Here is a 26,268-nt window from a genome sequence, read left to right as displayed (position 1 = left end):
GTGTGTGTGTGTGTATAATATTTCTGGGGTGAAGCAGGGCAAGCCCAACAATCTGTAAGTATCTGTTCAAGCAAGATACAGCAGCCTGTGGTTGTGCTGTACCTGAGGAGAAGAAGCTGAGATAATGAACCATTGCGGGGGAAGTGAGGCTTCGCCACTGCCAGGGGGAGGGGGGCCGTTAGCTCAACTAATGAGCCCAAATTACAGGTTATCCTTGAGAAATTATCATCAATAGCCCTCTGCTGCTTGCTTCGTCACAGCAGTTTTGCTATTAAATGAATGTTCTTCTGATTTCTCTCGAGACAGCTATAGACACATAGAAAAGTGTCTCTATTTTACATGTTTTGGGAGCTTTGTTTTTTTCTTTTCACAGTTAGATACGTATAGGCTTTATGAGCAAGGACTCATGCCTGCTCTAACATGTGAGAAACCCCATAAGACACATTTTCAAATTCAAATGTTAAGGAATATTGAAGATATTCACTGGTCAAGAAGCTACTACTGATTTTCATCATAGTTCAACACTGAGCAATACCAACTTTTCCCATGTTATCCTTAGCTTGTGACCTTAGGGAATAGTGACATTAATACAACATGTGTTAACATAACTAATGTTGTTTGACTCTAACAAAAGTTATATCTCCAAAAAGTTGAGGGAAAACATGGCCACACACAACACTTGTGCTAACCAAAAAATACCCTTCCTCTTTTTTGTTTTTGTAAGCCCCACCTTAGCATTTGGCATACCCAAGGCAAGGGGGATGGGAGAAGGAGTATGAAGTGAAGAAATATCACAGATGTTAGTCTGCATGAACCCCTTCCCCTTTACAGCCTTCCTGCTCAATCTGGCCTCTTTAGCCTGTTTTTTTTTTCCCTCCACAAAAGACAAATGACTTCTTCTAACCTAATTTCAGTTGCAGCCTCGGAGGGTCTGCCTCGACGGCTGCCGGTCAATACAGTTTGAGTAGACACTGTGCAGATTCAAGCCTCTCTCGAGCCCAGTTGGCTACTTTACCTAAAGCAACATGACTTATAACTCAATAGGATTTTTTGTTGAAAATTCAAATGATATTTTCTCACTTTTTTTGTGTGTGTGTGCCCTTGCTTATTCATGAATGAGAACGCTTTTTACACCACATGCAGCCGGGCCAGTTGTCTGCTTGAAAAGTGCATTTGAAACAGCAGGGTTAGGGTTTCAACCTATGCTTCAACCACACTGTGTGCGTGTGCGTGTGCGTGTGCATGTGTGTGCCTGGATTGAGACAGTGACAGGGGTCACAGTTGTGTGACATGCCAAGCCCAGTCTGATGGCAGCAGCGGCCGTGGTGCTGTCACTCATAGAACCATTCAGTGGGTCAAGTTGTACTGTCATCCACGGCATAATCTTGCCATGTTTAATTCAGTTTAAATGAGGAAAGTCATCTTGACCTCATCACAGCCCCCAACTGGACCTGTAGAGTTGCTCTGGACCGATAAAGAGCAGGAAGTGGCCGAGTGTCTTTGATTATTTGGCCTTTCTCCATTCCCCTCGGGAAATGTCGCTGCTTCAAGCCCGGCAGTCTTTGCCATAACCGGGAGGTACCTTTGATTGGTTCCTGATGTGTGGAAAGCAGTCATCTCTCGGGGTCCACAGCAATTTATCTAGAGGATATTAAATGACCTAATGGCCATATTATCTGCTCAGAACTAACCTGAAGGAATCTCTGTGTTTGTAAGGTGTCGAAATGTCGAGCCACCGTTCTGTCTCTGCGCTCTCTTGTCTGAGATGCAATTTACTGTGCTGTGAAAATGTATATACTCTGCAATCGAGCAGAAGAGTAGAGGGATATAGTTACTGAATTTCAATGAGCTCGATATTTTCTTCATTTATCAGGATTTTAATAATACGGTTTTTCATTGGGGAGCTGGAGTGATTTTGTCTTCAGGATATAATAGAGACCTGAGAAGTGCTGTAGTAAAGACTTTGCTGCATTGACGCTGGCCTCTCTTAGCTCCCTCTCTTCCCCCAACAGGAACTAGCTAATTTCCTGAACTTGATATACCATTCGGTCGACACAGAGGGAAACATCTGAGAGAGGGGATCTCAGAGAACTCTCCACTTTAAAAAGCTTAATGAGTGTTCAAATCTCTGGGTCAACGCTTTTTAATGTTTTACAGGTGACGCAGGAGTTTTTCTCACTGACTTTGTAGGAACCTTAAAAGGAAAAGTGAGCAGTCAGGAAATGAAAGTTGTGCAGGGTAAAGAGGAGGAACAGCTCTATTTTCTTTCCTTAGATTCCCCTCATGCTCAGTCGTTGCCTCATTAGCAGAGTCATTCACAGATTTCCTCCATCTGCTCTCACAATGTCAGAAGGCATCGGATCACCTATGCAGCCTTCTGTGTGTAGTTTTCAATCACTACTTCAAAGAATTGGATGCTGATCTTGGCTTAGTTTATGGAGTGACTGTGTCTATTTCTCCAGCCTTGGAAGTGCTCTGTGTCAAAGGTCACAACCTTAGCTGGAGGTCATTTATCTACTCGGCTCCTGGTTGGCAATATGACCCTCTCTCCTGACAGACTGAAACCCCTCCCCCCTTTCCCTCTCGCTTTCCTTTCCTGATGACCCTACAAAGTGGCTAACACGTGTAACTTCCTCCATTGATTTAGATGGACTCTTGACATGATTTGCACCATTCCCCTGCACCAACTGAACAGCTTTTGTCATCTTCCTCAGCGACGTTGTCTCTTCTAAAAGATCTTCTGTTGTGCTTTCAAACGGTGGTGGCTAGTGCAATAAAAACAGGAATAATTTCCAGACAAAGCACTTGTCTGCTTGTGTAGAGATCAAGCATTAACTTGTGCAGAGTATTACTTGGGCCTATTGATCGGAGTCCTCTGCAGCAGAGAGGCCAGTGTGCAAAATCAATGCTTTATTTTCTCCTAGGCTTGCCTGGTTCATGCTTGTTTTTGTCAGTGAAAATGAGAGGAAAACAAGGGAGAAACCATTTACTTCCACTGTATTCAATCCTTTCCCTCTACTGTAGTGGCAAATTCAAGATTGTGCTTTGACATCTCAGTGGCACACATACTTTTTCACTCCTTATCTCTATCCTTTTCACAAGTGTGGATTCACCTCTTTAAATGTGTTGGTGGGAAGTGTCTTGATGGTTTTTTTGGAGTATTAGTATTGGGAGGTTATGTGTGTAACTGTACGGTAAAGTGTGTGTGTTAGTCCTGGCTTGCTGGCTCTTGATTACAATGATGATATTTTCTTTAGTTTTACTCTTGTTTTTTTTTTCATATAAGGCTGCCTGCAATTGACACGCGCTTTCATTTCATTATCGATTAGGTAACTAACCATTTGATCTATACAATTAGATGTATCTTTTTGTCTGACCAAAAGTATATGCAGCATTCAGTTTACAATGATTTAAAAAGGAGGTAATCAGTGAGTTCACTCATCGGAATAGCTGCAATCACAGAATTGTTGCACATTATTAATTAAAATATTACTTAAACAACCTCACTTTGATAAAACCAAGATCAAAGTAAAAATGCATCTGTAATTGCAACTTAAGTGCTTCAGCTTCTGGATATTAAATATGTAAATTTGAATAAAAGCCTCATCCCGTATGAGAGGAAGCCTTGGTTAGACCTGAAGTCCGAGAGAGGATGGAGTAAAACAAAGAGGGGTCAGTGAACGGGAACATGGCTGGTGACAGGCTGCCTGCATGTGGGGTGGTTTTTGCTAACGAGAAGCCATTGTGCCCTCGGTGAAGGTTAACTCTCTGATTCAGGGAGGCAGGAAGTGTTAGCTGCCTCCCCTGCACTTTTCCCATCCGTGGCCTCTGCCAAGCCTCAGTAGAACAATCCAGCCCCTGTGACTAAGAGGGAGGAAGGGAAAGAGAGAGAGGGAGAGTGAAAGAGTAAGAGGGAGAACCAGGGAGGAAAAGGAGGGGGGTTAAACAAAAAAAAAAGAGAGGTCCAATTCTGCAGGGTAACATCAGGCTCCTACGTTACGCAAGTGTTCCCTTTTTGCTTGCCTCACCCGGGGTTTTTATACAGATTGCATGAAGCATGATGATAATGCAGAACACTCTGCCTGTCCCCTCTTCACCAAAACAGCCTCCATTTAAGGCGACTCGGACATATTTTTCCTCTACAATTGGAGCTGCAAAGTGGCCAGCTGTAGTTAGTATTAAGCTCTACACAAACACACTCACACACACACACACACACACACACACACACACACACACACACACACACACACACACAAAGCCTGACATCGATATCACAAAAAGCACTCAGAGACAAACACCCACACAGAAAACAGATATCTCAAAAAATGCACACACAGACAAACACACAGAGAAAATAGATCTCTCAGAACTTACACACATACACACTCATAATAAGTCACAACACCTCATACAGAATCAACGATCGCATCTTTGTTAAATTATCCAGGAAATTGTTTGTGGGGCCTTGATAACACAGGTGTTTATATGCTAATACCTTCAGGAGGCTGGATAAGAACGAAACAATAAAGATATTAGGGTGTTACAAGAAGAAATGAAACCATGCTCCTTCACACACTGCAACTCAGCATACACACACACATTCTGAACTAGAAGAGGCCAAACTCTTATACTCAAATTCATTAAATGAAAGCCTGTGTCGGCCGCCTTAATGACCCTTGATGTCTGTGTGAACCTGTGCCAAGTTGTCCATGGAAGTGCAACTTATCTCCACTAGTATTGTGGTTACACGGAAGATAAAAGAGAACAGAATAGTTTACACAAGATATAAGAGACCGTTCTTAGGAAGGTGGTCTCACCTAAGCCATTAAAATCACTCCACTTAGGGGCTTTAATCTCACGTTTCGTGGTACTGAGTTTACTTAAGTAATCGCTGATATGAGGTGAGCCCCCGTGCCCCACTCCTCATGTGGTTCTCTTATTGACTTAAGACTTATTTCCCATCCGTCATCATTTCATATCCTCTGTCGTCTGCTATATTTCTCTCCGTCTTTGCAGGCAGCAACCTTTGCTGAGCTCACTCTGCTCTGAAATAGTGTGAGATTACTTACATGCATCTGTAGGCGTTTCCTAAGCTCAGTTACATGCCCATAGACAACTTTGTGGAGTCATATTGCTCCTGTAGCGTTTCCGTCACCTAGTTTGACTTTTATCATGTTTCATGTTGCCATATTTGTTGACATTGCTGGTCCCAAAAGTCCTTGTCCGGCCCTTCTTGCTCAAAGATCTTAGCACATCATGTAGGTTGTCAACAAGCTAATCTTGGTTTGGGTTCAATGTAGTCTGACTCATCTCTCGGTCAAATCACAGCAGGTCATATCAGCTAATCTGACAAAGTGGCCATCTGGATAGACATAAATGTTGGTCAGATTTTTCGTTACTGGAAAAATAAATCCCATAATTTTGGAGCCATGTACTCAGACTGTGAAAAACACGGATACATTTTGTGTGTCTCTCCATGTGAAGAGCAGAAAAGCGCAACAGAGTGTGAACAAAGATGTCTCTCCACAAAGGTGCCCTCTCTCATCTGATCCCGACACATCTCTCCTACAAAGGCAGGGCTGTGCACAGCATGCAGACGCTGCTAGCCTGCCTCTGTAGGTAAATAATGAATAGGTCACACCTGGTGGTCTCTTACAGGCACGCTGCAGCCTCCGTCCCTCTCCAGTGGCTGTTTGTTTAGGAACATAGTGTGTGTGTATGTGTTTGTGTTTGTGTATGTGTGTGGAGGTCTCACATAAATCAAAATTCTCCAGCAGTCTTCATTTTAGTTGTGTTTTTTTTTAACCTTTAGCCACATAGTGTCCTCTTGTAACAAACTCTGAAGTGCTGTAACAGTGTTTTTCATTTTAGCGTGTGTAGCAGTGATATTGAGACCAAATAGGTAGCCTGTATGCCTGTGTGTTGGATATGATGCAGTCAATGCCGCTACAAGGTGACAAATGACTGGCTTACATCTCTACAGGCAGCTTAAAAAGGGACTGCACTTAGATGTCCATCATGATTTCATAACAGATGTCTCTAATGCCTTGGGACCACAAATAGCTTAAAGCTAATTCAATATAATTATTTGTGATCACTTCAAAAGATAAAAGGACTCTTATAAAAGATTTCTCAAATACCCAGTTGGGATGTTATGCATCATCAGTCATGCCAGCAGTCTCCCTCTCTATCAAGAAGGCTTGTCTCATTAAAAATCCATGGAGTGTATTGAGTGGAAGTATTTCAATCATACAAGCTTTCTATGGAAATTCATCGTGCTGCTTTACAATCCGCTGGTAATGAGCAGCTACATTGTGAAGGGGATTTTTCAACATTCTTTCAGCATTGGACGAAAAGACTAAGTCACTGCTTTAATCAATCTATCGAAAGGGAATATATCTGATATAAGTTGGACAAAGCGATTTATATTTGTCTAAAAATGTAAAAGGAAGTGTTAAAAAAACTTAAAACAGAGAATAGCAGGAAATCCTCCCTTCTGATAAGCTATTATCAATTATTGATCTACACCTCGAATTTTTTCCAGCTTCTGTTTTGCTGTCAGTCTGACTCAGGCTACTGACTTTTTCAGAGCCCCCTCAGCATTGTAAACCTCAATTCTTTAGAAGTAGTTTATTTATTCAACAAGAAACTCTTCCAGAAGAGGTAGATATGACTGCTTCAGCCTAGCTTATCAGCTGCGCGGGCCGTGTGTGGCAGAGATAGCGTGCGGCGAGTGCGTCACGGAGAGTGTGTGATTGGAGCCGGATCCAGGAGTCAAACAGTGTTTTATCTCTTGTATATCAATCACGGTGCACTGTGGCCCCTGTGCACACGAGCACCGGAGCTCACCGCATTGTTTGTTGTAGCAACAAACCTGCTCTGAAGTGGAATTGTGGTGCCCTTGTTTTTTCCAATTTTTTTCATAAAGGTTAGTTCGTTGTTGTCAGGGAAGCAGGAGAACAGAGTCCTCAGACTGGAGGTTCACAAAGCTCAGCTACAGCAAGAATAGAAATCATAGGAATGCTATTGACAGCAGCTCCTCCAGTCAATAGTCCTAGAGGGTTTTGTGTTAACACAGAAGCCACACGAGGCAACAAGCTGCACTCTGAGAAATGCACTCCACGCTGCAAGATAAACTCTTGTCATGAAGGAATTAGAGTAACTATCTGCTTTGTGTGTTTTTCCTTGTGAGCGAGCAAAACAGCAAATCAAAAGAATGTTTACTGGGCTGCGAAAGAGAAGAGGTGGAAGTGGAGAACAACACCATGTTTCCTGTCTAGTGATTTGTAAAACTCTTGAATTAATTTTGGCCTGGAAAGCTGGCTCTGCTTCCAGGGAGTTTTCCCTGTAAACAGTGGAAAGGAGAGTCCTGCCCCGCAAGTTCTTTCCATTCTTTCCACTATGTGTGTGTGTTTGCAAATACTCACACATTCATAGAATCCCACACGTGCACCTATTTCACAGTAAGCTGTTTTCCTCCGAAGATTTACTGTGGATAGTTGAAGGGTAATTCTGATTTATTACAGCTATAGTCATTTTTTCTACCATTTAAAGCCATATTTATTTTTCAGTTATAATAACATTATGCATCTGGCTTATCAGAAAAAAAGACTACAGTTAAGTCTGACAGGGCAAAAAAACAAATAGTGGCTTCATGATGAAACAGGTTGCGACGTAATACACTGTATTTGCAAGTTAACGCAAAATAAATCATCCTTAAAGTCATTGCTACAGGCTACAAACCACGCTATGTACCGTATGCATCTGCAATTACCGCGAGGAGTACCGTTTTATAATTAATGATAAGAGTGCAAACAGTCATGTAAAAAAGGTACTGAGCTGCTCAATCATCTGTAAGTCAGATACAATCAGAAGGCAGTCAAATGAGCCCACACTCTTACTTTTCATTTGTTCTTCTTGTACTTTTTGTTTTGCTTTGTGTGATCAAGATACGAAATCCTTTGCCCGGGGCACTCCTCCATTTTTCTGATGCTTCTCCCTACAACACTCTCAAGTCCACAGAGGCCAGAAAGAAAAACAACTTTTCCAAGTTTAGTTGTTGAACATAATATTGAATCTTGTGCACTGGTATTGACTTGTGTCCCAGCAGACCAATTTAATCTGTGATTCAGCTCGTACAGTGCATCCAGAAAAAGGAATCATGTTATTAAGCTCCCTTAATGAAACAGTCAGGGTGGACTCTGCGTATCTTCTTGCACAAAAAAAAAGCTCATCTAAATGGAAAACACATTGTCTTCATTATTTGCAAGTGTTGAATGAAGGCAGTTGCCATGGTTACGGCCGTAGGAGGCTGAAGCCTGGTTTGAGGCCAGAGGGGCTACAGGAACAAAGTGGCTGCTAATGGTGAGATTGTACAAATGGCTCTCTGAGAGGGTTATATATCGCTGGCATTTTTCATGTTGGCCAACACAGTCTCAGCGCAGCAAACGATCAGTTTCACATCATATCCTCGCGTCAGCGCTGGCTCTGCTTAATGAAACAAGATAAATCTCACCAAGCTGTTTGCTATTTCTCTGTCTACCAAATATTCTTAGAAATCCATTTCTAAATGCCCCTTCTTTGTTGTTTTCCGACGCATCCGCTTTTAAAGAGCCGTGAGGAAACTTCCAGTGTACACCAATCAAAATGCAGATTGTCTACACAGCATGGTGTCCACCCAGGAGAATTACAGCTGAATACTAAGCAGGAGAAAGCGCTCCGTTTTGACTGCTGTTTATGCTTCTGAGACAGGAAGAAGGAGGCAAAATGAGAGGGAGTAATGGCAGAGCTTAATTCATTTTCTTGTCTGAATGTAGGTTAAATTACCTTTAAATCCCACACAGAATTGCACATTTCAGGTAAATGAGTCACTTGGCAGCTGATAAGCGGCAGTAAAGACGCGCCAGGAATCAGGAACAAGGTGCCTTTTTGCAGAGAGAGAGAGAGAGACAGAGAGAGAGAGAGAGAGAGAGAGAGAGAGAGAGAGAGAGAGAGAGAGAGAGAGAGAGAGAGAGAGAGAGAGAGAGAGAGAGACACCGCTAATAATAGAGGAAGTAGTCATGTGGGACCTCTCTGCCCTCCGATTCATGTCAGCTAATAATTGGTTTACCTGATACGACGCCTTGTGTTTTGATGGTGGCTGCGCAGCGGTGAAACAAATTACCAGGGGGTTGACCTTTGGCAGTGCAGTGCTGACCCTGGCCCGGGAGGCTGCCTGACAGGAGCACCAACACCCCTCAGTGCCAAACAGGGTAATCTTTACGTTACCGGATCGAATAGAATTGCACATTGTCACTTACAGACCAGTGTGTTCGTTTGGTTAACACTTTATACTGTTTCCTACATTTATATACATGTATTTCCACCTAGCAAATGACACATTATAATGAAATTGGTTATCATGCTTTCCATAACAATGGTAGTCTATCAAAATAATTTGAAATGATATGCAAATTGCTGTAATATTAACAGTGTAATGCGGCAGTCTTACTTACTCTCTTTACATACTAGATTTAGTTTCATTAATTGAGTGCTGGTTGGCACGTAACGATAGATACTGTTGACAAAAAAAATGTTATGTCATTTACTGCGTCATCTTATATGTGTTTTTAAGCCCTGAGTGGTGTCTGCAGGTCTTCTGGTATCATTCAGAGCATGTTTGAATAGTTGCAACAGCAGATTTCTGATCGCCAACCTGAATACAAGCAAGCTAGTGCTTTAAAGCTCCTCTTTATGCAAGACTCCCCATTGTATATGCTTCAAGGATCTGCACACTACAGGCAGCTTGCTGTGTCTTGTTTGTGCAAGGTTTAGTTTACCCTCGCAAACAGGTTGTTCACACGATTGAAAAGAGCTCTGTTGCCTGCGCTAAAGCCGTTTCATGTCTTTGTTTATCTGAGAAGAGAAGAGTTCTCAAGCCTCAACACTTGTTTGTCCTTCCTGGGCTCAGACATTTCACAGTGGAGGAGTGAGCAAGACTCTTTTCTCCTGGTGTTCTCTGCAAAGTGTTCATTTCATGTGATGAAAGAGAACCAGGCCTGACATCTTCAATATCTATTTTTCTGTAGATGAAGACTAGATATCCTCCCAATTAGAATTTAAGTGTGTGTGTGTGTGTGTGTGTGTGTGTGTGTGTGTGTGTGTGTGTGTGTGTGTGTGTGTGTGTGTGTGTGTGTGTGTGTGTGTGTGTGTGTGTGTGTGTGTGTGTGTGTGTGTGTGTGTCTGTGTCTGTGTCTGTGTCTGTGTGTGTGTGTGTGTGTGTGTGTGTATCGACCAGTGGAGGATGTGTCGCTGACAGGGCAGCCTCTCTGGCCATTGTGTCGGGCAGGGGAGGCTGCTTGCTTTCAATCCATTATTGACTAATCTCATTAGTCGAGGATCCTAACACTGAATGAGCCGCAGAAACTGACTTCTCTCCCTCCCTCTCATCCACATACACCATTCACGTGCGCACACATAAACACATGCACGTGCACACATATTAAAGCCCTCTGCCACAGAGAAGAGGGAGTCACTTGTAATTATGGACAGCAGTTTTTGAAAGAAGGAAGTTTTTTTATTGCCCTAATTAATCATTTTAATTAAATGACTGCCTATCGGAGCTTTCTGCTGGATTAGCTAATTATATGCTCAGCACTTTCGACTAGTGTCCTCACGTATGTGTGTACGCTCCACTCGCCTTTGTCCCACGGCTGCCTGTACTGTATCAGCCTGTTTTGGTCATGGGTTGCTCTCACCTGTGTGTCTGCGAAAACAACTGCTTTGCATGTGTGCTCGCTCCTGACAGCGTGAACTTTGCAGTCATGGAAAAGGAGATGCAAAGTGTCGATTTGATTTGCACAAAGCATTATTAATAGTTGCAGATCACGCAACAACTGCACATCTTTGTTGTTTTTTTGTTTTGTGTGTGATGTTGCCAGCCAGGTGACTGAAGCCGCACACCTCTGCAGTTTCACCCAGCAGACAGAGAGAGAAAGAGAGCAGACCACTGCAGAGCGAGATTCATGACCCAGCCCGACTGTAATTGCTTATGGTTCAGCAGTTTTCGGGGGCTTAAAACAGGAGGATACAGGATTTCTCAGCTTTTTCCCGCTTCTTGCAGCATTCATTTCCTCCTCCTCTCTGATCCAGTGTCTCCCCCTGAGTGTCTCACTGCCTCTCAAACTTCCCCTCTCTGTCTGGCTGTTTATGTGTTTGTCTATAGAGAGTGTGTGTGTGTGTGTGTGTGTGTGTGTGTGTGTGTGTGTGTGTGTGTGTGTGTGTGTGTGTGTGTGTGTGTGTGTGTGTGTGTGTGTGTGTGTGTGTGTGTGTGTGTGTGTGTGTGTTGTGTGTGTGTGTGTGTGTGTGGTACTCTTCGAGAAATGCTACTGCAGGCAGCATTGTTTATGTTCACCTGTCAAGCTACCTCAACTTCCCTGATGGATGATGTGGAGCTCTGTTGTTTGCCAACAGCTAGAGAGGGGTTGCGGCTAAATAACACCCATGAACATACAAGATGAGAATATTATACAAGGCATGGATCCACAGGTAGAAAAGTCCTCTCTTCAAATGACGGAAGAATGATCTCAGTCGCCAAGAGAAGGCCAGATTTGTTTCAGCTTCACTTTGATGCTTTTCCCCACTTTATATGTATGAAATATAACTGCTGGTGTACTCATGACATGGTGAAATAAACCTTCTAGCTCAACATTGCTTTATTCAAGAGTAATATGTCGGTTTTGGGGTTCAAATAACCTTTAAGCACTCTTTGATGACACATAATGTTATGAATAAACAGCCCTTCACATTATAAAGTATTTATGCAAGCTATTTCTCTTCTTTAGCGTCTATTAAAGAGATTATGTGATGTTTTCGTGTGTATATGTGTGTGAAAACACGGGACTGTTATCACTCCATTTGACAGCATAAGTCTTGAATTGCATAACGCCTCCTCTGTCCTGGCATTCAATATTCATTTGATGTTATTTTTAGCTCGCTGTAAGATTATATAAAATGAGACATACTGTTCTACAAAGAGTGTGATCCGCATCGCTGAGACTACTTGCATGCTCTTTGGCTTGCCTTCAGTTTCTTTTTATTCTGTAGCGACTTAACAATTAGCTTCACACAGCAGGATGGGTGAAATAATATACATTAAATGAGTCCTCTACAAGGAAAATTAAATAAATATCTTCACTGTTTGATTGAGGAGTCTGCTAAGTCTATTCCCCTGGAGAATCTCTTTTCTCTCCCCAGACACATTGGCATTCTTCACAGTGAGATGAGAAGCTTCCCGATTCATTTACACAATGGCAATCAAAACATGGCAGGCCGCAATCTCCGGCAAATTAGCAGCACTGTAAGCAGCGAGAAGTGGACACCATCAGAGGCCTGAGGAGGGGGATGTCTGCTTCATTGGATTCATCACATGCTTGTGTCCCCCCCCATGGCTCCACAAGGAAGATTTGTGACACAGATATATGGCCGCCTGAGCTACCAAACCTCTACCTAACCCCCGCCCCTCCTTTACATACAGACACACTCTGCCCCATCACGGACGGTGGTGTATTGGGGGGGGGGGGGGGAAGGGAAGCCAAAGAGGCCGAAGCTCTGCAGTCAAAAGCGTCCTCTCCCCGGATCAAGCGTCCGCCTGTCTGGTAATGTGTTGTCATTGACCAATTAGGAAATCCAGATCAAACAGGCGTAGGCAATGGCCCCTCGCTGCCCCTTCTCTAAGCACTCCGCTCTTTTTAATTGAGCACATTTGTGGAATGAGAGGCTTCTCCCTGGAGGGGCCGATGGCTGCAGATACGAGCAAGCTGTTAACACAGGATCAGGCCGCTCAGAAAGGTTATCAAACAATCTGCTGACATATAAAAAAATATAGCCTTATGATTCATGCCAGTGAGAGGAGCCCAATGCCGGTCTGAGGACAGGATTGTTTTCAGAGGATCACGTGGGTCTGTGAAAGTTTGGACACGAGTTAATGAATGAGTGGAAAATCCATGCCCTTCGTTTGGAGATATTAGTTTAGTTTAGTTTAGTTTATTTGCATAGTTTTTAACTAGCACTACTGAGATTCACAACCTTAAAACATAATAAGTCATTATTACAAAAACCTAAGTGTATTACATTTAGCAATGGCTTATCTCATTGCCCATGAATTGAACTTTTATATAATTTTAAGATTAATACGTGATTTATTATTTCAAAAGTACTATAATCTCACTTTAATACACTGTAAAATTAATCCTAACATAATACATAGGTGCCAGCATTAGTGCAAATACAGACAAACTACTATATATATAGATATTTGTATTATACGTCTGCATTATATACTGTATATAATGCAGACGTATAATAACATTTTGGTTTAAGTGCTTCGATTAATACAATTTTTAACAAAATCTATAAAAGACAATAAAAAAAACGTTGCTGTGTATCCAAGAAGTCAGAACCATATGCATTTTAGAAAATCACAAATCATAAAGAATAGTTATCCAACAACCGTTTTTGTTATGGTAAACATAATATCTTTACATTTTAAACTTGGAACAAAAAGAGAAAGTATCTGTAGATCAAAACGATATTACCTATCGATGAATAGATAATGACAGTCAGTTAAGCTATAGATGGTCTTTTCATGAAATTTTAAAATAGAGATGTTAGTGAGGTCCTTATGAGTGCTGGCAGCTTGACGGTATGTCTTCACAGGCGTCTTGAGTGAAACAGAGAAAGCTCATGTTGCCGTCCATCAGTGTCTGGGCAGGTTGAGCTCATGCACTATTTAAAATCTCTCCCTCTCACTCTATGCATCTCTCCTCCCATTCACTCAAAGTCACAAAAGGCCAAAGTTCACTGGCACAATGGAGACAAGGAGGTCCTCCATCCCCCTGCCCACACCAATGACCCCATCAAACACACACACAAGCCGGTAAACACACACGCACACAACTGCCCATGACTTATCACCGCTGCCCACACACCGTACACACTTTCAAGGCAGCGAACACACAAACACGCACTCCCTCGTGTTCTGCTCTCAGCCTTCTTTGAATTCCTTCCCATGTATCTTGCAGCTCGCCTGTCACTCCTCCCCCCAGCGCTATCAGTCTCTCTCTCCCAGACCTCATAATGGCTCCTCCTGGGTAGCGGCTGCGTCTGCGGCTCCCGCTATTTCAAAGTTTTAGCTGGCCGGATTAAGCGTGGTATGTGGAAAATGAACAGCCACTCACAGGAGGGACACATGAGCTGAATGCATAATAAACCAAGAGACTGGCAGGAAAAAAAGAAAGCAGAGAAAGAAAGGGGAGGGGGGGTAAAGAAAAACATTCACTCATAAGTTGTCTGAAGCAGTGTCAGCACATACATTGCAACAATATCACTCACCGTAATGGGAATAAAAAGCCTGTATGACTTTTCCCTGTGCTCACAATCAAAGCTCATTTTAAGACAAAGTGTTTCCTGGGCCTGAGGGTTGTCGTGACGGCTTTCTTTGTGAGACATTGATTGTGTGTTCACCTCGTACTGCCAGCAGTCAGTGCAGGTTTACAGTTTGGCTCACTGGTTTCATCATCATCACATGCCTCCAAAATTCCTGGAGGATTGTGGGGCATAGAGAAGCTTGGCAGTGAGCGGAGAGCCTCATAGAGCATCACAGAGTGCGAAGCTAGTTGCTAGCTCCACACTGCTCTGGTTCTTTGGAGGCGACACGCAATCATGTGGCTCATCTGTGCTGCCTCCAGCGCCCCAGGGGAATTAACCCCCCCCCCCACACACTCTGCTCCCCTGCTATTAGCGTAAGGACGGAAGGAAATTAAAAGAGTAGCTGTTTGGAGGAGACGGTAGAGGGCAAACAGGAGAGGGAGAAACCACTATGATGCTCCGCGTGTTTGCATGTGGGATGTAGGACCATCTTTTCTCCCTTTGCTTGCTCTGGTAGTCAGCTGAGGTGGAGGGTGGGTGGGGGCTTGGTGGTGAACAGAGACTGGCCCCCATCTGCCTTTGTCCTTTTCCTTTTTTTTTATCGCGGGCGGCGATCTGCCTCTGAGACTTGGTGAAACGTTACACTTGGTTAGAGAGGAGATATTGCTTAGGCCCCTCTATGATCCCAGACCCTCTGTTTTCTTCTTCTTCTTCTTCTACTGCTGGGTGTGTGTGTGTGTGTGTGGGGGGGGGGTGTAACAGCAGCAATGGTGGGGGCTTCACCCACCCCGCCCTCCTGGCCCCACCACCATGCTCCCTTTGCTTTTCTAATCACGCTGCAGATGTGCCTGATGGCTGAACAATCTCTGTGTACTGAACGTGGGGCTCCCGCAGGAATCCAGGAGGCTTGCTTATGTGAGCTGTCATGAAAAAAAGAGTGAGAGGGCAGAAAGGGAGGGAGGGAGGGAGGGAGGAAAGTGAATGTGGGTCTGCGTGAAAGAGAGAGGGAGTGGAGCGAGTTAGAGGGAGAATGGGAGATGGAGAAAGACAGAGGCGAAGACGGAGAGATCAGCGAACAGCGACAAACGCAGCAGGGCTCCTTGGATTGAGTGTGTGTGTGTTTGTGTGTGTGAGTGAGTGGCACAACTGCGAGCCCACCCTTGCTCATGGTTGCCGCTGGAGCTGCAGACCAAACCACATTAAATAAAAGAAATCCATTCCCAAGCCTGTTAAGGAACCATGTGGGGAGGTGTGAGAGAGTGTGTGCACTCGAGTGGCTGTGTCCATATGTGTGTGTGCAGCAGAGACATGGGGGAAGGGAGGAGGAGGTGATGGAGAAGGGCTGAGGGAGGGAGGTAGAGCAGGGAGGTGGGACAGGCAGGAGGCAGCTCATATTATCCTCCGTGCCAGCTCTGGATGGAGCCTGCCGAGGATTATGGCACATTCTGTAGAGCAACAATGGAAGCAGCGCCGATTTGTACACATTTCCATCCTCTCTGCTTTTTCCTCCGTTGAACAAACACAGCTTTGTCCCGCTGCATGCCTGGCCACTTACCAGGCAGAGAACCAGGCAGACACCTGGAGTCTTGGAACTGCCCTCTCCAAACTAAACACCCCGTCCCTCAGAGCAAGAAAACGACGTCCCCACAATGTTGAGATAATTAAAGGGGGAGCTTTCACATGGGCCTCGGCCGACAGTCGGAAGAAAACAAGGAATTTCTGGGAATCAAAGCTCATTAAAATCATGAGGGTGAAGAGATGCTTCCTCCTCCTCCCCCATCTTTATCGCCCTTAAGCAAGTGCTGCAAACAGCCGAGCGCTAGTCAATGATGGCGCAGATTAGCCCTTTATTGCCTAATTCACCTACAATAGACGACACACGGGGACGCAATCACCTTGAGCAGCATGTCTCAATGTGTCCCCGTGAGGTGCCAGAGTGATGCTGATTCCTGCACTTAGGCCACCTTGTACCGTTTTAATAGTGTCAGCAGTACTTTGAGCTTTCGATTAGCAAGGTGTGTGTGTGTGTGTGTGTGTGTGTTAGTTATGGGGTGTGTTTCACACAGCTATGCAGAGGTGTAACACCCGGCCTGTAGTGTTATTGTAAAGCACATTAAGAGTGACTGAGGGTGTTGTTATGGTATCATGATGCCAGTCCAGCACTGAAGGGAAGGTGAGAAGATTTGTGTGTGTGTGTGTGTGTGTGTGTGTGTGTGTGTGTGTGTGTGTGTGTGTGTGTGTGTGTGTGTGTGTGTGTGTGTGTGTGTGTGTGTGTGTGTGTGTGTGTGTGTGTGTGTGTGTGTGTGTGTGTGTGTGTGTGTGTGTGTGTGTGCGTGCGTGTGTGTGTGCGCAACATATAAATTCAATTGAGTTTCACCTCATTATGTAAAAAATATGGGACTTACAAACATAGGGCCTATTTTCTATTTCAAATGATCATAACCAATAGCCAAAACCACATAAATAAGACCCATGTTGTAATAAACTGTAAGTATCTTCCTAACAGCACTGTGTCTGTCCCTAAAGTAGCCTGACTGTTTTGGTTCACAAGCCATTTATATGAATAAATTAAATTTGTTTACTACTTCCCTGCGCCTTGACAGCTCAGCTGAGAGTCTGTGTAAAGCGGCGAGGGTTCGTGATCCATTTGTTCTGCTGTGATGGTGGGATAAAGCTAATCATTGTCTACTCTTCTCCCCCTCAGACTGTTTTCATCCTGCAGAGCAGAGTCACACAACTCGTCTATGTTACATTAACAGACTAGAATTTCTCTTTGAAGATACGGGGTTGGGTTTTGGGTGTCTAAAATGTTTAGATTGTGACGGTTCAAAAAGCAATCCCTCTTACTTACGTCAGATAATCCTTTGCCTTAGTGTCTTCATTCAGCTTAACTCAGCGTCACCCTCCTCCAGATCCCGCTGTTGCACAGTTTTGTCATCAAATTAAATCTGCAAGTCTTTTTCAAGGTACACTTATGTAACATGAACATGTAATGAGACAGACATGGACCGTGCGTGACAGGAGACAATCCTGTCCTCTGCGGGGTGCCATGTGGAAACAAAGCTTTTGAAGTGGTGGTAGAAAAACATTGTTTTACCCTAGAGGTGGGCTGATGGCACTGTGAAAAGCCCATTTGAAGAGGTAGGCCTCATCTGTCACTGGGCAATGGAGGAGGCAGCCATGCAGAAGCCCCCTGATTATAAAGAGATAATTTCATCCAATCCTCCGGTGGTGCTCCATCACCTTGCCGCCATCCTCCACTGCCTTTCATATTTGTTCCCAGCCTGCATCTCCTCACCCGTTTCGTTTTATTACAGCTCCCACTCAATACATATATTTTAGCTCCCCCTTGAATAGGGAAGGAAAGCTGCTCTCCCTCCTCCCCTCACACTCCTCATCCCACCCCCCTCATGTGTCTTTTGTTGTGCAGGAATCCGCAGCTCTCAACTTGTTGTGTAACGCCTTCCGTGCAATTTAGTAAATTAACATCAAGTAACGCTTGTATCTGCAGTGGTTTCCCTTCACACACTCAGTCGTGGGGTAACTAGCTGAATCTCTGCAAATAAGTTCACATTAGGTAAAGGCGCGGAGAAAAAAATAAACGATAGCATCTGTGAGATAATCTAAAGCCTGTGCAGTAAATGGGAGGGGGGATCTCATAATTGCATCTGTTGTCATATTTCCACCAGTTCAATCTTTAATCTGGCTCTTGTTAGTCATTGAGGATGCAACAAAAGAATAGTGTTTGATTAACAGAAGTGGATATCTAAAAATTAAATTACTGAATTAATCTTGTACTTTTCATCTCGGGAAGAAAATAAAGGCAAGTATGTAGAGCCAGGCTTTACAGAGCGGGGAGGTCACAAGCATCATCGCAATGTGTGTTCAACAGAAACAAGAAGGGGTGGTGAGTGGCAGCCCAGCCTCTTTCTTTCCCCTCATTTTAACTCACTGTTGGAGGTAAGAGGGATGACATGGAGAGAAAAAAGAGGGAGCGAGAGTGAAGGGAAGGGCAGGAGGGGAGAAAAACGGAGAGAGCAGGTCGACTCGCTCATCAATAACCACAAGGTCAGACAGGCAGTGCCGGGCTGAGTGGGCCCTGTTAGGAAGCAGCAGCTGAGGATTTGTAGAGCTTGTAAAGGCTTAAAGCAACACCGCTCCGCCTTCTTTGTGCCACTAGCCAGGCCTTTGAAGGGCCAGGGAGACACCTGCTGGTGGCTAAGGGGCACGATGATCCTTGGCCGCCCCTCGCTGAGGATCAGCTCACTATCAGCCTGCAATGAGAGGGGACCAGGGGGGGTGTTATAGCAGCAAACACCAAAGGGATGTAATGAAAGTCAGTGCAGCGCTTAGGGTGGTGCTTGTTGTCATGTTTGCCATTGCGGATGTCTTGATTGAAAAAAAAGGGAAGAACTTGTATTTATATGTTAGTAGTGTTGGTACATTTTGGATTTCTTTGTTAGTCTTTATAAATCAGGTATTTGTTGACTGCTGCCTATCTAATATCTGCATCCCCTAGCCCAAAATCCTGCCAAGTCACAAGGTATCCAACCTGAGCCCCTCAAGTCTAAACATTGTCTGGTATGAGACTTAAAAAATGTCAACACATTAACATCTGCAAAGAGAGTCGGAGTGAAAAATTCCTCTGGTGTCTTTTTTTATAAGCGTTCTAATTTATGGAGAGGAATGCACTAGTGTGCCCTTCTCTCCTCTCAAGTACAGGCATGAGCAGCTCCAATAGGTAGCATAAAAGCTCTTTAGCTGTCTAGTGGAGTAGATTACTGGCCCTACCGTTAAATCCAGCTAGAGACCTCTAAGTGAGCATTATCAGTATGGTGCAGCATGCCTTCTCTCTCTTTCTCTCTCTCTGCTTTCCTCTCTCTCTCCTTCATCTCACCGGTACTTTGTGCTGGGAAATTTCTCACCATGTGATGGTAATGGAGAGGGAAGCCATGAGGGTGGGAGGGGTTTGAGTGATAGGGGCGAGTGTTTGAGTGAGAGATGATGCGCCGCAGGAGGAAATGTCCCTGCACTAGCAAGAAGGCAGAGACAGGATGAGATAAAGGAGGAGTGAGGGGAGGAGAAGATGGAGGTGAAGATGGAGGGATAAGCTTCCCGCCGCAACCCATATATGCGCTTGTTAATTCATTCACCCCTCCATTTGAAGCTGCAGGTCACCATGAGTTATGGCCGACACCCTGAGTGTGATATTTATTTGATGTTGAATGCAACATTAAATCAGACCCCCGCATGCGAGATTGATAACCTTTAATGTAGCTTGTAATACTTTCTTTACTTGTGATAATGTTGTATAGCATGTCAGATCACTGCCCCATTGTTTGCATTCCGTGAAAGATTATTCCTCGGGAAAAAAAGAGAGGGAAAAAGAGGTTGTCTATAATCTGCTGCTCCAAAATCAATAGTGCGCTGTAAGGGATTTTCTTAGAGGAACTCTCATGTAGCTGGAGAGCGTAGGGAAGGGGAAGGAGAAATGAAATGTAGAGCATGTCTGGGCCCAGCGTTCAGATAATTGTTAACCAAAGATTACATAATGGCTAAGTAATGTAAACAGACCACATGCCAAGTTAATGTTCTCACAGGCCACACTGGAAGGGTTTCATGCAGTTTTCTCAGGCAGACTTTTCAAAATGTGTCTGTGTTCCTCCACGTTTGTTCATTTCCCCCCCCCGAGGTGCTTTAACCACGGTCAGACATCCTCTCTAAGCCATCCAGTGTGTCCTCTTCAAAGGTGTGTGGCAGTGTTCGGGGGCAACTGCCAGGGCTTGTTAGGGGTGTCACAGGAGCTGAGAGGAATGTCATCCTTTGGGCTCTCTGAGGTGCTTGTCACCTGCCAAATCAATATCTCCCGGCTCAGTTCACAGCCCCACACACACACACACATATGTACACGCTAAACTGCAATATCCTGGTGGTGATGGGATTGGCAGCTTCCCTGGGAAGAGGTGAGCTTTAACACGTGTCTCTGTTTTTGTTGCAGAACGCTTCAGTTTAATGGCTGGCAGGTAGAGGCCGAAGAGGGACAATCAACATGAACTCGATTCCGTCAATGGACAGACACATACAGCAGACAAATGATCGTCTGCTGTGCATCAAACAGGTGAGAGTGTTGGGTCAGCTTTCTAACATTGTGTGAGGCTTGGTGCATATGCCACAGAAGGTTCATGTATGCTACCTTTCACCTCTCTGACATGTAGAAACAAGGTACATCTACACCAATTATGATACATTACATCTTGAGGTAGTGTTTAGCATTTTCATTTTGGTTAGAGTTTGATGCGTAGTAATGTTAATTAAAGGATAAAATGTTGTTTATTTCAGATTTACTTATAGGCTCATTCCCTTATGCAGTCCCTGGGCAGGTACACAAAGAACAATCAGCAGAAACTAAAAACAAGAATTTACATAAAACACAACAACTACGCTCCATCAGTACTTATTTGGAGAAATCTACAAGCACATATAAAAATACCGGATCATTCATTTAGCACAACTATGAAATAACAATTAAGAAATTTGAATCAAGGCCAAATTAATGTCAACAGGTACAGTTAGTCCAAATACATTTTTTGTACCATGGGCAAAAGTCTGGCCAAGTTGCAAGACTCGCTGGAAGAGTATTTCAAAAACAATTGTTAGTTGTTAATTGTATTTTCCCTAGGGTCTGAGAGCAGGAAAAGTCTTGAAACTGGATATCCAAAGTGCTACCTTAACAGTGACAATATGACATATAAGTATGAAGCAACCTTCAGACTCAGCTCCACCTGGAACATCATTAAAAAGATTCTGCTTACAGGCTAATAACCTAATCTTAAAAAGATTAAACTTTGAAATTCAATTGGAGCAAACCGTTTTTGCACAGTAGTAAACAGTGCAAAAGTACACTATGGTATTTCTACTGTTACTTCAGTCATCCATGGGTTGTATTCCTATGTGAACATGGATCAATTACTTGGTAATATTTGGTATCAAGGCACTGATGTTGTCATTCCCCAGAAGGAAGCTCAGCACAGCAGGGAGTGATGGTAATAACTTCCCCTCAAGGACAATGTAGACACAAAAGCTACAGGTGGATGCTGGGGGGAGGAGATGGGGCTTTTGTCAGTGTAGCGTTTAGGTGTCCAGCTTTGATTATTTAAAATGAGATAAAGTGTTAAATGACTGATGACTTTCCACCCAAAAAAATGTTTTCTTAGTTGCTTAAAGAAATGGATTTTTGCAAAGATACGTTTACCCCATTTGAACATTTATGCAGAGATGTTTCATTTCCATATTTGCTTATTTCTCTATTTGTTTGGCTAGTAAAACCGTTTGTAACTCTCCGATTGAGTTTTCTAAGTTTGTGCTGGTACACACACTCAGTCACGGCCATAAGGCACCCTAGTCTTCATGTTTGGCCACAGCTAAGTGACTAATCTGTTCAGTCTCACTATCAGGACTGTGGTGTGACTCGGGTTACTGACCGGTGTCAAAGAGCGGAGGCTCCCCTTCCTCCCCCATCATCACCCTGCTTTTCTCCCTCCACCACCGCTGACTCCCAGTGAGTGCTTTTGTTCTCCTCTCCCCATCGTTTACTGCGGGACGAATCTTTGGCAGAATGAAACAGACATACTTGAGTAACCCCGGGCTACAGGGCTCTCCCTTTGATCTCTTTTCGTAACTGACGGCCCGTTTTGTTTCTGGGCTCTGTGCAGAGGTCCATCTCCTGAAAAGTACATAAGAATGCCTTTGGGACAATGTATGTGGCTTGAGCTAAAACACGAGTGTGGACGTGGCAAATTGTTTTACCCTCGGCGGGGAGTTCCCAACTATTACTGAGACAGGATGAGGCAGATAGCAAGACGGGGCGAGTGTTGAGGGAGCAAACAGAGGGAAGCCCCTACGTGGAGAGCCAAGCTTTGATATCCTTAAGTAATAAGGTAGACAGAGGCACACACTCTTTGTCTGCTTTCTGGATACCTTCTTCACAGCAGGATATTAAATATTAAATATCCCTGCTTTCTTTACTTGTATGGGAGGTGAAATTGGATCCCATGAATGACCTGTATTTCTAATAGCTAATAAATTATTTTGTAAAGCAAGTTCACAGAACAGGAACAGAAACTTGCATTTGTCTAACACAAAAAAATGTTAACAATTCAAATGTCGCCGGGGTTAAATGTTTTAACCCCCGCAAGGCAAAAATTTAAACAAACATGTCCCAATGTTAGTGGCCGGGGAAGCAGAACATGGGTAAACATGCCAATTAGAGAGATCCATGGCATACAAGGAGGCCTCCAGTCCATCTAATAAATGGTTAAGCGTCGGGTCATTTCAAACCAACCAGTAAGAGCCAGCACCCTGCTAATAGAGGCAGCTTTGTGCACAGACAATCAGGGTTTGGAAGGCCCGCATAATAAATACCATTTATGTCCTGCCAATTAGACTAGCAGTGAGCCCATTCAGCCGGCCGTCTATTCTCCTCCCCGCACACAAAGATGATCATCAGGGGAGATCAGAACAATTAACTCACTATCTTCTCCCCCTGCTCCCCATTGTCCAATATCCAAGCCATTAAAATAATTAAGGAAATATTGTAAACCAATCCAGCTGTTTGCTTTAATTGAAAGCGTGCACATGCTGAAAATTTGGCATCTCGAAGGCAATGCGGACGTATCGCAGGAATATAAATGAAGCGTCCTCCATTGTGTTGTTGTTTTCTGGAAGATGTGACATGTCTGTCTGAATACTCCCAGCCAGTGCAGCGGACAGGGGAACAAATTGATTTTGTTGCTTGAATGATAAATTACTGCCGAGCGAGATGATAAAGTAAAGGAAATTGGAATCTGTCAGCCTGATTGAATCACGGGTTGAAAGTTGAATCAGAAATCATTACAGTGGTAATTCTTAAATTACCGTCCTGTTGTGAAATTGCAATAATATGATTTATAAACAATAACATAACCCTAACTGTTCATAAACTATGAAAAGATGGTTGGTGTTCACCCCAGTAAAATAATTCAAATTCTGAAAAGGACTTTGAATATATCTGATGTCTTGTTTAGTTCTGCATTGTTTGACATTAGATGGAAAGTAGATTACTGGTAACTACTAAATGAACAACTGTGGTTAATTGGTGGTAAATTGAAAAGCTTAATTTATTAATAAAATCCCCAGATAAATTTATGCATAAATAATAGTTGCATCCCTCCTTTTTAATTGAAATATGTAAAAGGTTAACAACCCAGTTAGTGTTTTGTCTTGATGAATAATGTGGTGCTAAATACCTCAAAGGATCATATCTACTTTTAACAGCTAAATAAAGATGTTCGCTTGTTTAACTTCCAAAAGACTAGGGCGATTTAAAAAAACCTACACAATAACAGTTATCTGATTTCGCCAGCAAACACACAGTTTCTCAGTGGCAGTTTGTTTTTCTCAAGCGTCCCAGAATTGCACCGTTGTGAACACTTTGGGGAAGATGGGCTCGGTGATACTGCTGGTATCTATTTCAGAGACAGTATTTTTCCTCTCACTGTGGGGAAGCCAGTTTGCTGTCAAACTCTCCACTCAGTGATTCGTACAGGGGTTTGGCGGAAACTATGAACTCTCCTCTCGCTGCAGGAGCACTTCCTCAAACTGTAAGCGTCAATATTTCAAGATAAACTGGAAGGCAGCCCTCTCTTTACTGCTGCTGCTGCACTGGCTATGCAGCTGTTTTTGTCTGCGACGGTTTTCCTTTCAGGGATAATTGTCTCCATTAATATGTTTTCAGTGCTCTGGGGCTGAATAACAACAGCAGCGTAACCAAAAGCTGTGATTTTGAAAAGGGAAAGGGAGTCTTTGCCAGTTCACGTGCGCTGTCACATTCAGTTTAGCTGCAGATGTGCAGATCAAGTTGTTTCCAGACGTGACTACAGAGGATGATTGTATCTGAAGAAAGCTGTATTCTCAGGACGCTGCAAGTCTTTTGTTTCCCCCTCAAACTGAGCCGAGCTTTTGCTGGAGAGTAAATGTTGTAGGTTCGTCTCACTCAGGGGGATGAGGACGGGGGGGAGTGAGGGGTCTCTTGGCCACTAGTTTAGGTTTGATTGGTTGGTTTTGGCCGGAGTAAGGGGAACATCTGTGGCGTGGCAGTGCCAAGCTCTCCATGTGACAGCCACACTGGTGGGACCAATTGTTCTGAGTGCAAAGAACAGTAATCACTTCAAGCCCAAGTGTTGGTGCCGTGTTCCCCCAACCCCCCCTGTCCCCTCTACACACTCTCCCTCCACCCCCTTTCCATCTTTGGAGCTCTGATTGCGTGTGTTGTCTAGCATCTGTGGGTGTGTGTGTTTCTCCAGGAGACTTAATCCACTACTATAATTGACATGCTCAGTAACTGCTCCCCTTCTCATCCTGGGTTCACAAAGACATGAAAGGCGAGTGAGGAACAGTCTTTAACAGAACATAAAATAAACAAATATGGTTTCATCCTTGTCAAACGCTGGCTTGTAAAATGTATATGAAATCAGGCCCATCAAATCCTGACCTCTGCTGCCCCCTAAGGAGCAGACAAGAAAAAGGCAGTGATAGTCATTTCCTCTTCTTCTATTCTCCCAGACAGTGATATCAAAGGTGTGTTCAAAATTGCATCCATTCACTTTAAGCTGACAAACCTTTCTGTTTACCTTTGATGCCATGGAGTGGGAGTCCATTTGTTCCTGGTGTGAACAAATGCACCTGAAAGGCTTGTGAATATTATCTCTCAAAGCCAGAGGATTAGTGCAGATGGAAGGTGGTGTGTCTGCTCTCTTATTTATAAAGCGATTCATATTGAGATTTGAAAGCTTTTACAGAAAAATGTACTAACAGTGAGTCTGCTGCCGTGTCCCAGAGAGGTCCATTTTTCAGTTTCTTTTGCTGCTTCACTGCAAGACACACGACAGGATTTTAGTGAGTGGGCTGCTGGCTCCAGTAGGGGAATGAAAGCCATAAAGGGGTACCTGTAGGTCAAGGAGCCTGTTGTCAGATACAGTCACAGCACAGCTCAGGGCCGGCTTGAGAAATAAGGGCTTCCTCGGCTATTCATGCAGACATACAGGGAGATTTATTGCACTTAGTGGTGATGCGGTGCTACAGAAACCTGGGGAGAGGAAAATGGAGGCATGAGTATAATGGGGATATACCCCTTCAGCCATGCGCATCAATACGTGTTTCTTGTTTTGGTGACAACAGATTTTCTTTATCAAAACTATCCATGTATTTTTCCAACTCTTGTCTAGCATATACTTACATACATATCTAGTTATTCCACATTTAAAACTATTATTTGTTTAAAGAAATTGATGCCTTGGAGATGAGTGATCCATTTAATAATTTTAATGAGTAGTTTATGCCTGATTATATTATGAATAAATCACCATGGGATAACTTTCATTTAGGCAGACCAGGACCAATATTTAAAATAGTATTCAGTGCCTTTTCATGAATTGCTTTACTTTATAATATCTTCCACCAAATTATTAATATATGGGTTCCTCAAAATAAAAATGATCTGTATTCTGTTTCTTAGTGACCTTTGACTTTACTAACATATTGCCAACTTTCCCTTGTTTCCTCTCCAGCACTTACAAAATCCAGCAAATTTCCACACAGCAGCAACCGAGTTGCTGGACTGGTGTGGTGACCCCCGAGCCTTCCAGCGCCCCTTTGAGCAAAGCCTGATGGGATGCCTAACGGTGAGTCCCGCGTCATGAACACCCTCTGCAGAACTGTACTCCAAAGTTCAAGGACAATGAAAAGGCAGCTAAAACAAATGCTGCATTGCCTCTTCCATTACTCCCTCTGGGTTACGAGGGAACTAATGTTTAGCTGCCTGAT

General features: G+C 43.7%; 1 protein-coding gene across 7 annotated transcripts in view; it reads left to right on the top strand.

Annotated features, from left to right (window-relative positions):
• The window catches only part of LOC134871152 (zinc finger MIZ domain-containing protein 1-like), a 100,860-nt gene that overhangs the window by 43,634 nt on the left and 30,958 nt on the right, over positions 1-26,268 (top strand). For all 7 annotated transcript variants that reach the window (XM_063893770.1, XM_063893774.1, XM_063893773.1 and 4 more), the window contains exons 3-4: positions 20,408-20,527; positions 26,013-26,126. In XM_063893770.1, coding sequence (XP_063749840.1) covers positions 20,459-20,527; positions 26,013-26,126 — 183 coding nt within the window. In that variant the 5' untranslated portion in view covers positions 20,408-20,458. The remainder of the gene's footprint in view (positions 1-20,407; positions 20,528-26,012; positions 26,127-26,268) is intronic.

The sequence above is a fragment of the Eleginops maclovinus genome, chromosome 10, assembly GCF_036324505.1.
Source record: "Eleginops maclovinus isolate JMC-PN-2008 ecotype Puerto Natales chromosome 10, JC_Emac_rtc_rv5, whole genome shotgun sequence".
In the NCBI taxonomy this organism is placed as follows: Eukaryota; Metazoa; Chordata; class Actinopteri; order Perciformes; family Eleginopidae; genus Eleginops; species Eleginops maclovinus.
This window is presented reverse-complemented; position numbering and strand designations above follow the sequence as displayed.